Source organism: Lathamus discolor, chromosome Z (assembly GCF_037157495.1).
Source record: "Lathamus discolor isolate bLatDis1 chromosome Z, bLatDis1.hap1, whole genome shotgun sequence".
NCBI classification, from domain to species: Eukaryota; Metazoa; Chordata; class Aves; order Psittaciformes; family Psittacidae; genus Lathamus; species Lathamus discolor.
This window is the reverse complement of record NC_088909.1, coordinates 83,966,502-83,981,828: the sequence shown is the minus strand read 5'-3', so window position 1 is coordinate 83,981,828 and position 15,327 is coordinate 83,966,502. Positions and strand designations below refer to the sequence as shown.

The following is a 15,327-nucleotide window of genomic DNA, read 5'->3' as shown; positions in this document are numbered from 1 at the left end:
ATTTTCTTTCTGGGACTTATGTAGCCCAAAACAATGACAAATGGAGTACAAAAATAGTTTCTGAAAATGCATCCTCTCTGCTTCAGTCAAAGAAAATTTTACATCTAAGCTGCAATGTTGACAACAGTTGTCGGCTGCTATAGCTATGTTGTCAGCTCCTCTGTCCCAAAAGTAAATACATAGCTTACGCATATAGAGCAATTCTTAACCACTTAAAACAATCCCTAAGCAAAATAAGCTATGCCAGGAAAGAAAGGCTCTGTGACCATAACACTGCATTAAACTTGGTATAACAACATGGTAACAATGGAAAGAGACTGGGCCATGTTTAGACACTTGTAAATTAAGTCACAATACAGTCATAAGTGAACCAAATCCAAACCTCTGCAAAGACAGGGTCTTAGCCAAAGTATATTCTGTAAGAAACATTCAAATTCCCTGACCTTTTGCATTAGGCTTATTGAGCATAAAGTCTTATTTTTGTTGAAGTTTCTCAAAAGGAAAACTGCTTTTTAGTCTACTGGAGTACTTTAAAGTTCTACTTTAAACAATACTCAATGCCCTTCACTCCACAGTTTTAGGTCCTTACCCACAGCATTCTTACATAAATAACTGTGCTACAACAACTCACCTTCAACAGCACTGGATGTGTTACATTCTTCAAATTCAACAGGGCCTTAAAGAAATTACAATGGAGATAAGATATCAATATTTCTTGAAAATATTAGATAACATAATTATAAATTTTTAGGTGGTATCTGAAAGGCACAATTACCCTGCCACTGGTAAAAGATTGCAAAATCATACATGTACAGCAAAATCATTAAATACTTTCACTCTTTCATACTGAAACCCCCAAATACTAGTGCACACTGTGCAAATACTACTCAGTTACCTATGTTATTATAACCACACGAAACACCTAATTGGTGTCCTCATTCAAACTTATATCCATCGTATAGTATCAGTTTAAAGCTTTCAATTTATCTTCTTTTTATGAACAAGAGCTATATAAAAAAAAATTAAAAATGGAAAAATCACAGCTCTAGCCCTAATTTTCAGATCCGCACTTTTGCTAACTCTATTGTCAGTTCTTCAGTTTCCTCTTCACAGCCATTTAAAAGTGGCGTGCAGAATCTTTAAAACAGTAATATGAAGATTATGATTCAGAGAAAACTCCAGGAACAAACTTGCCAACAAAGTTTTCCAGCTGACAAGCAGGTATTCTTTATTGCGGCCCCAGGAGACACGGGGGATAGCTCTTCCTAATGTGTGTCTCCCCCACTGCTACACAAGCTGTCCTTATATAGCCACTGGGCACACATACATATTCATGAGGCTACATATGGATTATCATTTTCCAGAAAGTTCCCCGCATGAGTACCGAATTGAGGTGGTGGTCTCTGAGGGTCGCTTACTTCTTCCAACAATCTTCATCACTTCTGGCAGCCTTTGAAGCACAGGCAGTAGATGCTCATACCAGTTTAACTGGTTCGTTAGCACCAGAGCATAATAATCCTCCTATCCTCCTACTTATCAGTTAGTTTAACTGCAGCCCATCCTGGACACCTGCTGTTCCCAGATACTCCTTATCCCTGTGTCCTGTTCTTCCAGACTGTTTTTCTTAAAACTATGTCAACTATAACGATTTATTTTGTACAAGAATTCTCAGTATGTTCTCCAGCTGCACTCTGTTTTTTTCTATGTATCCTGCACCTCAGTAATTTTCCATTGCTTCTGTTACAAAGCCATCAAACTTCACATTACTTAAAACTGATTCTAAAGGTTTATATATGCCATTTTGTGATTTTGTGCCCCCTTGTCTCAATTACAGAAAAATTAAAAAAATCATTAAGACTACTAAACAGAACAAACAAACAGAGAGTAATAGTTAAATACTGTATCTAAATAAATGCATTATTATGGCTTTCCACTACAGTTTACAGAAGATGACCGTCACTGGTCATTGCAAAGTGAAGTTCTAACCCTTCTTCAATCTGCCCAGGTCTAGAATTTATTTAAGCCATTATGAGCCATTTTAAGGAGCAAAGTTGCAGAAAAAAATTATTTTCTGTACGACCTTGTTCAGGGAATGGCAGAACCAGACCAGCACTTGTGCAAACACAAAGAAAACTGAGAGCACATGCAGGCAGGTGCCATTACTTCAGCCCACACTAAAAGAATAACCATTTTTCCCCATTTGCTTGCAACAGTATCCCCAGAACAAAACCCAAAGTTTACCACGCCAGCACTGTGACATAGCACTTATAGATTCATAGAATGCTTAGCACTGGAAAGAACCTTAAGATCATCAAGATCCGACCCCCCTGCCACTGGCAGGGCCACCTCACACTAGACCAAGTCACCCAAGGCTCTGCCCAATCTGGCCTTGAACACTTCCAGGAGTGGAGCATTTACCACTTTGGGCAACCTGTTCAGTGCTTCACCAGTCTCACAGAAAAGAACTTCTTCCTTGTATCTCACCTAAACTTCCCCCGTTTAAGTTTAAACCCATTACCCCTTGTCCTATTGCTATAGTCCCTGAGTCCCTCTCCAGCATGCTTGTAGGCCCCTTTCAGATACTGGAAGGCTGCTATGAGGTCTCCACGCAGCCTTCTCTTCTCCAGCCTGAACAGCCCCAACTTCCTCAGCCTGTCTTCATACGGGAGGTGCTCCAGCCCCCTGATCATCCTCGTGGCCCTCCTCTGGACTTGCTCCATGTCCTTCTTATATTAAGGGCACCAGAACTGTACACATGGCACTCCAAGTGGGGTGTCAGGAGAGCAGAGTTGAGGGGCAGTATCACCTCCTTTGACCTGCTGGTCACGCTCCTTTTGATGCAGCCCAGGATATGGTGGGTTTCTGGGCTGCAAACACACATTTCAGCTGGCTCATGTTAAGTTTCTCATCAACCAACACCCCCAAGTCCTTCTCCACAGGGCTGCTCTGAATCTCTTCTCTGCCCAACCTGCAGTTGTGCCTGGGATTGCTCCAACCCAGGTGTGGAACCTTGCACTTGGCGTGGTTAAACTTCATAAGGCTGGCATCAGCCCATTTCTCAAGCATGTCAAGGTCCCTCTGGATGACATTCCTTCCCCCCAGCATATCAACTGAACCACACAGCTTGGTGTCATTGACAGACTTGCTGAGGGCACATCAATCCCGCTGTCAATGTCACTGATAAAGATGTTGAACAGGATCGATCCCAACACTGAGCCCTAAGAGACACCACTTGTTACTGATCTCCGGTTGAATATTGAGCCATTGACCACAACTCTTTGTGTGCAGCCATCCAGCCAGTTCTTTATCCACCGAGTGGTCCACCTATCAAATTGATATCTCTCCAATTTAGAAACAAGGATGGCATGTGGGACAGTGTCAAACCCTTTCCACAAGTCCAGGTAGATGACGTCAACTGCTCTGCCCTTTCTATCTGTTCTGTATCCCCATCATAGAAGGCCACCAAATTGGTCAGGCAGGATTTCCCCTTAGTGAAGCCACGCTGGCTGCCACCAACCACCTCATTGTTTTTCATGTGTCTTAGCATGGTTTCCATAACCAATTTTAGGGAGTTATATATAAGCACATTACCGATAGCAGGGAAAAAAATATTACAAGGCAGTCAAAATCTGTCCCCGCCCCCTTATGAAACTACCTCAGATGAGAGTTTAAAATCTTGAAAATTTCGATTAAAATAAACTGGAAGTAAAGCAATTGTGCAAACCTCAAATACAGAAACTGCTTTCATTCATGCACCCAAACATACCTGCTAGTAAAAACTGCTTTCCAAAACCAAGTCTTAATTATTCACTGTAACAAGATGAAATACAAATTCCTAACAGGTTACTTGTTCTACTAAATATTGTCAATACATGGGTGTTTTAAGCTGGTCTTAAAATCCTTTCTTCTTTGCTCTCCACTAAATTCACCGTAAAATAAAGTCAGGATGGTCCAAAAAATCGGCAAATTTTGCTATCTCACAAAACACAAACCAGCACGAAGAATCCAGAAAAATGGATTTAGAGAACTGTGTATGTCTATATCCCCACACTGATTTCCTCAACATTTTATTTTAGGAATTTAAAGTCTATTGTTCAAAATATATTGAGCAAGAAAAATACCATAAAACATAGAAGCTGAAGAACAAATCCATTTCTTCTTCATCACTACACTTCAGGACAATACATTTTTCATCACTTTGCTGAGGATTCAACTACTTCTCTTTCTTGCTTCTATACATATTCCCATTTGGGCAAGAAAAAAACACAAAAGCCAAACCAACCATAAACACTCATCTCCAAAACAAAAACAGGAGGAAAAAATTATAAACAAGAGACTTAAACATATTATTAGAGAAAAACAACACTCAAGCTTTTTCAGAATACCATGGTGAGGCCGCATCTGGAATATTGCGTCCAGTTCTGGGCCCCTCAATTCAAGAAGGACAGGGAATTGCTTGAAGGAGTCCAGCACAGAGCCACAAAGATGATTAAGGGAGTGGAACATCTCCCTTATGAGGAGAGGCTGAGGGAGCTGGGTCTCTTTAGCTTGCAAAAGAGGAGACTGAGGGGTGACCTCATCAATGTTTACAAATATGTAAAGGGTAGGTGTCAGGATGATGGAGCTAGGCTTTTTTCAGTGATATCCAGTGATAGGACAAGGGGCAATGGGTGTAAACTGGAACATAGGAAGTTCCACGTTAACATCAGGAAGAACTTCTTTACTGTAAGAGTGACAGAGCACTGGAACAGGTTGCCCAGGGGGGTTGTGGAGTCTCCTACACTGGAGATATTCAAGGCCCGCCTGGACAAGTTCCTGTGTGATGTACTGTAGGTTACCCTGCTCTTGCAGGGGGGTTGGACTAGATGATCTTTTTAGGTCCCTTCCAACCCTTGGGATTCTGTGATTCTGTGATTCTGTGGTTTTTCTTCACCCTTTCCAGCTACTAAGACTGATCCTCAGACTTTTAAAACTTTTATACTAATGATTAAAATAAATATTCCTCTTCATTTCAGATCAGCATCTTCAACTTTCAATTCTAACACAATGAGAAAGCAAAGATTTTAACATCACATCCAAGTTTCTCTATTTTGTCCATTATGCTTGCCTAACACCCTAACACTTGTCTTTGAAGGTCTCTCTTTTTTTTTTTTAACAGCTTGATAAACTTTCTATTTGAAGATACAAACATTCATGCTTAGTAGAGAGATACAGAGACTTGAAGATCAGATTATCAATTAGGTTTAACAAAGGCTTGTTTGCCTCCAAAAGGGTTTACTTCACTGTGGCAACAATCTATTCTTTTTTTCATAGGGAAGACTACAAAATGCAATCTGAAAAATCTCAGTTACTCAAGAATTGCCTGAGATAGTAATGTGGTGGAAGCTGTGCAAAAATTTCAGTAAGCTGGGTTCCACTTTTTACTAAGGTCCATGAAGTTAACTTGGAAATGTTAAATACACTTTCTTCTTAATGATACCTATTAGCTTATTTTATCCCTCACCAAAATGAGCAGTTACCATTGGAGTACCTTCTCCTCCTACACACACCCGTTTCTCCCCCAGCATCTATTAGCTGCTTTACAGCAGGAAAGATAAACTACAATCATGAAAACAGCATTTTCTTACAACAAATTTTGTGAATCTGCTGTAGTTCAAAAGAATCACTTGATCCTATCTTGTTTTTCCTAACTTAGCTCATACTTCTATAAGGCCCTTCACCCTTTGGAATCTCAGAAGTTCAAGACACCAGTGGCTGTCCCTAATGAATCCAGAAACATTAAAAACTAATAAAAATAAATGAAGTTCAGCATTTTCCTCCAAAGCCTGAGGATGTTTGATGGTTTTGTAAAATTTGCATGTAACTCACCCCCACCAATATAATATGTTGCATTATTTGCTTGCAGCAAAGGCAAATTCATACATTTTGCCTTTTTGAGTGGAAGTACAGTGAAATTTGTAGCAGTTTTTAATTTTCTTACACTTTTGTTCTGTAACTGTAGATCTTCAAACAGCTCTGCTCTCTATATGCCTGCTCTAAAGAATACCATGTTTTGCCTGGGGAGTAGTATTTTAAAATAAAAATAACATTACAGAAATAGACATTTTTTGTGGCATTTTGTGGTGAACCAATTTAGAAAACAGGATAGCTATGACAAGCTTTTGGTAGCCTACGTAACAGCTGGAATCTCCTGTGGGCAGATATCTTTGTCCCCAAGAGGTAATACTACTGTAGTCAAACCAGAAGTGTGTACTATGACCACATACTGCTATGGAAGCACAGCATCTATACAGAATTTGGATGCTTTCTGAATTAGTTCCCCTGCACTGTCCATTGTATTTCTGTATATGGAAACAAAAGCATCTGCACTACCACTGCAAAAAATCCTCAAAATGTTTATTCTCTGAACTACCATTAACAGCTGTCTTTCCAATTCCCAGTGGGTTGGTGTTAATGGAGATTGCCAGACAGGTGTTAATACAGACATGCAGTCAAAGAATACTAACTCATGTTCAGGTATCACTTTCGTAATAGCTACACAAAGATTTTAAGGTGGATGCATTACCTCTTCTCTATGAGACAGAAAAGCTTTTTAAACAGGCCTATGTGAGGCAGAAAAGTTTTTTTTAACAGACTTGTGCCAATAATTGAAGTATAGACAAAGTCTTAATACCAACAAGGATTTCAGCTCAAAATCTGGAAGATTATCATGGCCAAAATTTCTGAAGCAAGTACACAGATTCACTGTTTGTTGCAACATCCAAGGTAAGAAAAGCAGCTGTTTCACATTTAAGAAATATTGCAGATGTTGGGGACTGAAGTAATCCCTGAAGCAGTCTCCAAAGTCCCGGCCAAATGGTAGCCCAAAGCACTGAAAAGCTTTCAAAAAATCTAGATGTTGCCATACTGCAGTAATGATGATAGTCTGCAGTATTACAGTCAAAGCATCAAGACAACTATGTGAACTGAGAAGGAAGCCTATTCTCAAGCATTCATATGCATACAAAATAAAATATTAGAACTAAAGCAGCACCATATAAGAAAAAAAAAAAAAAAAAGGCATTTTAAGACACCTGCCAGAGTAAGTGAAAAGCTATAGCTGAGATCTAGTTCAACCCTTGCAAAACTCTCTGAATTAGTGTTCTGTAGGTTTAAGCATGGATAGTTTCAGTCTCAAGATAGCACTTTCACAGTCTTGATCCATAGAATGGTAATTGTGGCTTAGGCATCACAAATAGCCATACATTGACTTGACAGTATTTGTTACTGTACACACACAGAATAGACAAAAATAATACAGCGCATAAATGAAATTACCTTTACAGTAGTTAGCCTTTATAGCAGAAGGAGATATGCATATCAAGTGGTGTTTCAGTCACTTAAGGATGCTAATGAGAATTGCTAATGAGAATTTAGCATTCTGCAAAAATCGGTAAGCTCCTCTAATTGTATGTAAACATTCCCACAAAGTGTCATCCTACAGCATTTTCCAAGCAAGCTGCTGCAGTTTGCAGAATTCTAGCAGTCAGGACAGATATGGACATGAAGAAAAGCAAATGGGTGACGATTCTACAGACAAATGCAAGCAGGTATCTGTTATTTGAGATGAGACTTAAGCAAATAAATCTGGAGCAGGTAAGTTCTTACTCTTGAAAATGAGGAAGCTTTGGTTTGCTAGAACAGAAAAGCCAAATTATTCAAATAATTTGAATAGATGGAAATATTTTAATTAATCTAATAACTTACAATAAGTGGCACAGGCATAAATTAAGCACCAGTGAGTCTGCATCTTGGGATGCACCTCCCAGGCTGTTCGGAAAACACAAGTACTGTTTTGCTTGATACAAGACACATGTGAGTATGTGGGCTTTCATACACTACAAAGTAAAGTGGATGGCTAAGGAGACACTGATCTTCTCTAAAGAAGAAATGAAGAAAATGTAATTACACTGTAAATTATATTACTACATATTTATCTGCTGCTATAGTAGTATCTATTATATATTTAGCTCACATCTATGGGAACAGCATTTTCAGAGCATACACAAAGCAACTACAGAAAAGAGTTTATAAATAGCAACCTTACACCTGCTACTTAATTCATCTACAGTGACACTAATTATCTTGAAGACAGTCAAGCATGTTGTCAACAGCTTTGAAAAGAGTTATAAAACCTATCTCCATAAAATCCTAGAGATACGTTTTCTAACCTATCTGTGTATCTCTTACACAAAATCTCTGTGAGGAAGACATTGGGAGAAAGTTTTGCTAAGGTAAAAATAATAAAATAATTCACACTTTCCTCAATGTGTGTGTGTGCAGGAGGGGGACCAGGATTTTTCTGTTTATATTCTTAAAACAAACGAGGCAAATACAAAAGCAAACTATTATTACTAGGAAGGAAAACAACATAATATTATGTCACAAGCTGAAAAAGAGTCCCCAGTAAGTGTATCAATTAACTGGAAAATCCTGCAGAGCTAAGAAGGTAAACAAATCAAGAAGTCAACAAATCAACTAAGAATGCATCTGCTTTTGCAAACTCTCTCCTTTCTAGTTTAAGAGGGATATGCATGACAGAAAGAAATGTTATCCCTCCCAAACATAAATTTTTATTAGCTACACTTAATTCTCAAGTAACTGGAAATATTAACATATCTGTTTCAAGAAAAAGCTTTCAAAAAAACCCTCTGTAAATTTGTACTTGTAGTCACAAATACGATAACAAAACATATTCTTGTTTTTGATAAAAACAAAAGTTTGTCTCAGAGTAAATCATGCATGAAAGGAGGACAATTTTTTTTCTAACTGCATATGCTTCACATGCTGGTTCAAATGGCAAAGCTTTGCGTGCCTGGCTCAGTGCCAGCTGACAGCTCAGCTGGATATCAATGCACATTCTGACCCCCCTTGCAGCGTGTCACTTCTGAATTGTTTCCGCAGTAGAAAGTTTATTCAACCTCTCTCTCAAATTCAGTGGACCGACCATCATTCTGCTATTTAATCATAGCAGAATAGGTTATTTTTCTGACAGCGCTAAAGCCAGACAGCAACTCCTAATGAACAGCTTGATACAAGTGGAATTTCGACTGTTTTAGCCTCAATTAATTCTGCTGTCAAAACAAATGACTGCTTTTAGTGTTTAGATGTCAAGCTGCATCACAAAGGTCAATTTTGTATGTACACAAACATATAAACAATCTTTCTTGCTATCAACTTATCCTGTGACATGTTTATCAAAAGATTTCAAGCTTTCAGATTTAGAAACCAGGAAGACAAAATACATTTTCTTAACACTACTTTTTTTAACACTAACTTCTCCTTTTTATTGCCTGTCCAAAGCAGAGAAGTGATTTTATAAAAAGTAAGGAGAATTTTATTTTTCCCTGCAAAAGTACTTCTTATTCTAGTGCAGCTTATTTGTAGGAATAAAGACTAAAGATGAATGGCTGTTACCATCTTTGAGGTAAAAAACATATCTGTGATATATTTATCATGCTAGTACCAGACTGTCACAGCAAATGTCAGTTTGGTTAGGCCTACTTTGCCAAAAAGAAGCTAAAGGGCAGAAAACATAACTGGCCTATTAACAATCTGAGGGAAATAATCCTGGTAAAACTGTATGCTTTAATCTAATTCTACAAATACAGAGCATACATATCAGCCTAGCTGATATACAGCCCCTAAAGATGCTCATGTTGAAAAGAAGAAAACTGCAGCATGGTGACAAGTACTCCTTTTGAAAAAGATAAAAGTGATAGGGAAGCTTTAATAACTACAATTATCAGTAGTAATATATGAAGATCTGCCAAGCAAAGTATCTTTTTTTCGATGAAGATGTTAACATACAAGGAGCGTATCTACTAAACAAGCAATCAGTTCTAACCCTCATTTTGCTACTAGGCTTCCAGCCCAGCAGTCAGTTCATGGGATCAAAGGAAACATTCATCTCAGGCTCTTCTGGTTCTATGGGTACAAGCTCATGAATAAAGCAAGCACTACTCTCAAGAGGCAATATTTCCATGTGGCTTACAGAGCAAAATCGAAGCAGAAGAGGATCGTTATCTGAGTAGCTTTAAAAGTTATTATCAATTAAAATATTTATCAGAAGCAAGAAAAGAGTATTTTTTCTCTCTAAGCAAAAAGGTGGCAAACATCTTTAATTACAAAAGAAAGTAATGCTTATTGCTCAGACAACATAAAATTTTCAACAAGAGACACTGAACACATATCCAAGACAACATTTCAAGTTAGAAATCCAACTAACTTACAAATGCCGGAATATGAAAACAAACGCTGGAAGTTTCAGCCACAATTTATGAAAGCATGGTACCTGTAAGCAGCAAAATTAATGTCAGCTAAGACATCAATCTGCAGAACACTACATTCCCAAAATCTTGTCATCCACATTTTTTTTATCCTTTTCTACTCTTCTCCTGCTTTATATATATAAATTTCTTCTCTGGCTGCATAAACAACAGGATGTGAGTTGTGGCTAGTTTTGAACTATACACAGGTTAACTGACTGGATAACACGTAGATACAAACACACACACAGCTGTCTACTGACTCTCCAAATTTATAATTGTTAAAACCGCTTTTTCCTTACATAGCATGACTAGTTTGACTCCTTCTCTGACTCCTCATTTTTATCAAGTCTATCAATACTAGATATCATGAACCTATTAAATTCTAGGCCTCATCTTTAAAGACTGCTTCAAAGAATCATGTCTCTGTAAATCGCCTACTGTCCCTGTAACTCAAGATGGGTATGGTTTCTTACTGAACTTACGCCCATGAAATCATCAGAGGTTAAGGCATTTAATGGGACTGTTTCCTAAAGAGAAAGAAGTGTGTGATACATTCGTCAATATTCAGACTTTTTTTTTTTCAGATAGAAAAGTCTTTTCCAGTAAGACAAAATCCTCTCCATGGGAATATTTTCCTGCTTAGTGGTGCTTTTAAAGTGCCTTTCCTACTTATTTGTACAGAAAATTTATTTTGTGGGGAAAGGAAGAAAACGTATACATGCTTAATCATCTCTTCACCCCAGCTGTAAAATGGGAAGTATTAATCAGCTTGTAACAGTTTCCACACATGTACCATCAATAAGCAAAGAAAGTCAATGTGAATTTCTTCATGGTGTGCTTTTTCAGCAGCTTATGGTGAGTTTGAGACACTTCTTTGTGGGGGAAAGAAATTGCAACTACAGGAAAACACTGAGAGATACGTTATTAAGGATTACTACAAAAATCTACCTTTCCTAGTTATGCCCAAATAGCTATTTGGAGCCAAAAACAGTGTAGCACTGACCTTGAAATATATCTCAGCATTTAAAGACACAAAATATGCATACTATTGTCCAATATTGTCCATAAAATACGGATAATTTGCAAATCACTGCTTGCAAAGAGGAGAAATGCATGTGACGAGACCCCAACTTTCTACTCCTGTCTGTTCTTCCTAAACCAGGCTATCCAAAATTATGCAGAACTACACAGTCCCCTGAAGGACTGTATCCGCTATGATAGTGAAGCAGAGAGGGACTTCCTGAAACTAAATATCCAAGGCTGAGGAAGAAGTTTAATGACAGTAACATTTCTTATACCGTTTTTCTAGATAATTGCCTTTCCCCTCAGAGAGCAACTCTTCAAAACAAAGTTTCAATATTAAATAAAGAATTTAAATTATAGACACTATTAAAAAAGATAGGAACTTGAAATTTTATTGTTATGGCTAAACCTGGGCTTAGGTCTGCACAGCTAGCTTGATTAGCTACTGCTTAGACATCTTCCTTTTTCCTACCCTCATACTATTCAGACAACAGGTCAATTTGTATCTTCACCGTATCTTATAATCAATCGTAATCAATCACTGTACCTTACACTGCCAAAATGAAGACAAATCAATACCCATAATCTAAAAATGAATTACTGACACAGAAGGCCACCCAGGCGATCTGTAACAATTAAGACAATAATAAAAATGATAATGAAGACAAAGCAGAAGAGATCTTACACTTCCTGTGAACCACTATGAATGCACAAGGTCAAATAAAAGCCAAGTGAGAAGTCGCTTTTAAATGCCAGAGTAAATATTTGTGTTCAAGTAAGAGTATGGTGTATAGACCTAGTTGATCAGACAGTCAATCTGACACAGAATTTTTCCAGTGGTAGCTTGTGGTGGTATAATGTACTTTCATGTTGCGCTATTATTGTTTACTAAATTATGAATTAATTAGAAGCGGGATGCTGTGCAACACAACTTAGTGACCACTAATACTAGATAAACTATGATATGAAGAGTTTAGGATTTATTTCAATTTTATTAGAAAAGTAGGTAAGATAGGTGGTTTCGGGTTTTCTTTTAAGTCCACCTTTAGCTTCCTGTGTTTGCTTGCCTAGTTTTAAATTACAGTTTTCCTCAAAAAGCTTGGGTTACAGGGCCCAGGCCACTGCTCTTCTCTAACACTGCAGTTTAAACTACATGTACAAATGTTTATAAATAGGTTTCCAAACCCTTTGAAAAAATAAATGCCACACCCAGCACTGTTTCAAGTCTTTTCTTTCAAAGCAGAGTTAACTATTTATGCACATAAAAAGCTAGTAGCCTGAATCAAAGCAAGCTTCAATACTCTATGGCCCTTGTTTGACATCTCAGTCTCTGGGAAAGGACTGATATGTTTCTAAAATTTCCTAGGAGATATTAATACAGTTATTTTAAACTTTTTTTTAATTATTATTTTTTTACTTTTTCCTGTTTATCTTGTATATTTCTGCATTAGACAGAAAACATGTAGTTTAACACAACACATTAACTAAATAGGAATATTAACATGGAATAAGACTGCACTTACAGCATTTGCATTAGCTTCCCAGTTGTGGTGCAGTTCACTTTAATGCCTTCGTATCCACTTTGGAAAATACATAAGCAGTATGCCGCTACATAGGCATTTAACTGTCTCCTACAGTACTCTCCTGGAGCAACTGGCTGGTCATGGCCTGGAGAGACACGCTCTTCTCTGGATTAAAAACTCGCAGCCACGCAGGCCAATGACATCCTGGCCTGTATCAGTGTGGCCAGCAGGGCCAGGGCAGTGATCATCCCCCTGTACTGGGCAAAGGTGAGGCTGCACCTCAAATCCTGTGTTCAGTTCTGGGCTCCTAACTACAACGATATTGAGTCACTGGAGCAGGTTCAGAGAAAGCAATGAAGGTGGTAAAGGGTCTGGAGAGCAAGTGTGATGACAAACCGCTGAGGGAACTGTGTTTGTTTAGTCTATAGAAGAGAAGGCTCAGAGGGGACCATACCCCTCTACAACTACCTGAAAGGAAGATGGAGTGAGGTGTGGGTCGGTCTCTTCTCTCAAGTAACAAGTGACAGGACAAGAGGTAGTGGCTTCAAGCTGCGCCACAGGCGGTTTAGACTGGATATTAGGAAGAATTTCTTCACAGAGAGGGTGTTCAGGCATTGGAACAGGCTGCCCAGGAAGTGGTGGAGTCACCGTCCCTGGAAGTGCTAAAAAAACGTGTAGATGAGGTCCTCAGTGACATGGTTTAGTGGTGGCCTTGGCACTCCTGGGGTAGAGGTTGGGCTTTATGATCTTAAAGGTCTTTTCCAACTGAGTTGTTTCTATGATTATAGCTGACCTAAGTCACTGATATATTTACTAACTCTAGACTGTTTGATAGTCTCGCCAGAAAGAATTTCCGAATGATTAAAGAAAAAAAAGTCCTGAATTAATGTCTCCATTTGACACCCATGGTCTTAAACTTTCCAATGGCTGGAGCTACCAGGAGCCTTGAGACAATTTTTTCTGTATGGGCAAAGAAATAGGTTTCAGCAGTTCCATAAGCACCAGGCCAAACAGTTTTTTAACCAGCATTACTGCTCAATTACTGACGAAATTGCTAATTTCAGCATTTGGTGAAGGAAGAAACAGAGTAGGAATTTTACATCTGCCCTGTTACGAATCTTGTTATCTGTGGACACACCATTTGCCTAAAAGGACTTACACTATTATGCCTGATATCTAAAAGGATAAAAGAAACAGCAGTCAAACACCTTATTATATGCGCAAGAGCCACTGATGGCTGATCGGCAGCAATCATGGACAATAAATACTGTAATGTTAATATTTAATCCAAAGAGCGGATGTATCGCAGTAACTAATTTTACAACATTTTAAAATATGCAAACTACTTCTAGTCCCTCCATAAAGTTAAAATTTGTTGGCTAGATAATGAAAGGAGACAAGTACTTTTATAGGCTCATGTTTTCCACAGCTCAAATTCCAGACATTTTTACTGGTACAAACAAGTTGGATGTGTCTATTATTTTTTGCCAGATTTCCTCTACCTACTTGTGTGTTGCAATTTCAAATCATGTTCTGGCTTGTTCAGATTTGTGCTTGCTTGATCGATCTTTCACAAACTGTCCTGGGTTCAGCAGTAGCAGTCATTTTTCTCCTTCTCAGTAGCTGGTGCAGCACTGTGTTTTGACTTTTGGCATGGGAACAGAGCTGGTAACACAAATGTTTTAGTCTGACCAAGGACTTTCTGAGCCTCATGCTCTGCCAGGGAGGAGGGAAAGCTGGGAAGAAGCAGAGACAGGACACCTGACCCAAACTGACCAAAGAGGTTTTCCATACCACAGCACATCATGCCCAGGATGTAACAGGGAGTTACCCGGAAGGGCTAGGACACTGCAGGGTTGGATGAGGTATCAGTCGGTGCTCGGCTGGGGGGAGTGGGGTGAGTTATCAGTCGGCTGGTGTTGAGGTGTTGTATTCTCTTCCCTTGTAATTTCCCTTATCAATATTATTATTGGTGGTAGTAGTAGTGATTTGTGTTATGCTTTAGTTACTGGACTGTTCTTAACCCGTGGGAGTTGCATTCTTTTCGATTCTCCTCTCCGTCCCTCCGGGAGTAGGGGGAGGGCAAGAAGGGGGCGAGTGAGAGAACGATTGCATGATTTATGGCTGACTTTGTTTAAACCATGACACAAACCAATGAATTATTTTTAATTATAGTGAAAAGATGGCCCAGTGCCTCTCTCACAGAATCACAGAATCACAGAATCCCAAGGGTTGGAAGGGACCTAAAAAGATCATCTAGTCCAACCCCCCTGCAAGAGCAGGGTAACCTACAGTACATCACACAGGAACTTGTCCAGGCGGGCCTTGAATATCTCCAGTGTAGGAGACTCCACAACCCCCCTGGGCAACCTGTTCCAGTGCTCTGTCACTCTTACAGTAAAGAAGTTCTTCCTGATGTTAACGTGGAACTTCCTATGTTCCAGTTTACACCCATTGCCCCTTGTCCTATC

The 15,327-nt window shown here is 38.8% G+C and overlaps 1 protein-coding gene across 3 annotated transcripts in view; it reads right to left on the bottom strand.

The window, feature by feature from the left end:
• FCHO2 (FCH and mu domain containing endocytic adaptor 2) overlaps positions 1-15,327 on the bottom strand; it is an 89,126-nt gene that overhangs the window by 40,540 nt on the left and 33,259 nt on the right. For all 3 annotated transcript variants that reach the window (XM_065664118.1, XM_065664119.1, XM_065664120.1), the window contains exon 9: positions 632-676. In XM_065664118.1, coding sequence (XP_065520190.1) covers positions 632-676 — 45 coding nt within the window. The remainder of the gene's footprint in view (positions 1-631; positions 677-15,327) is intronic.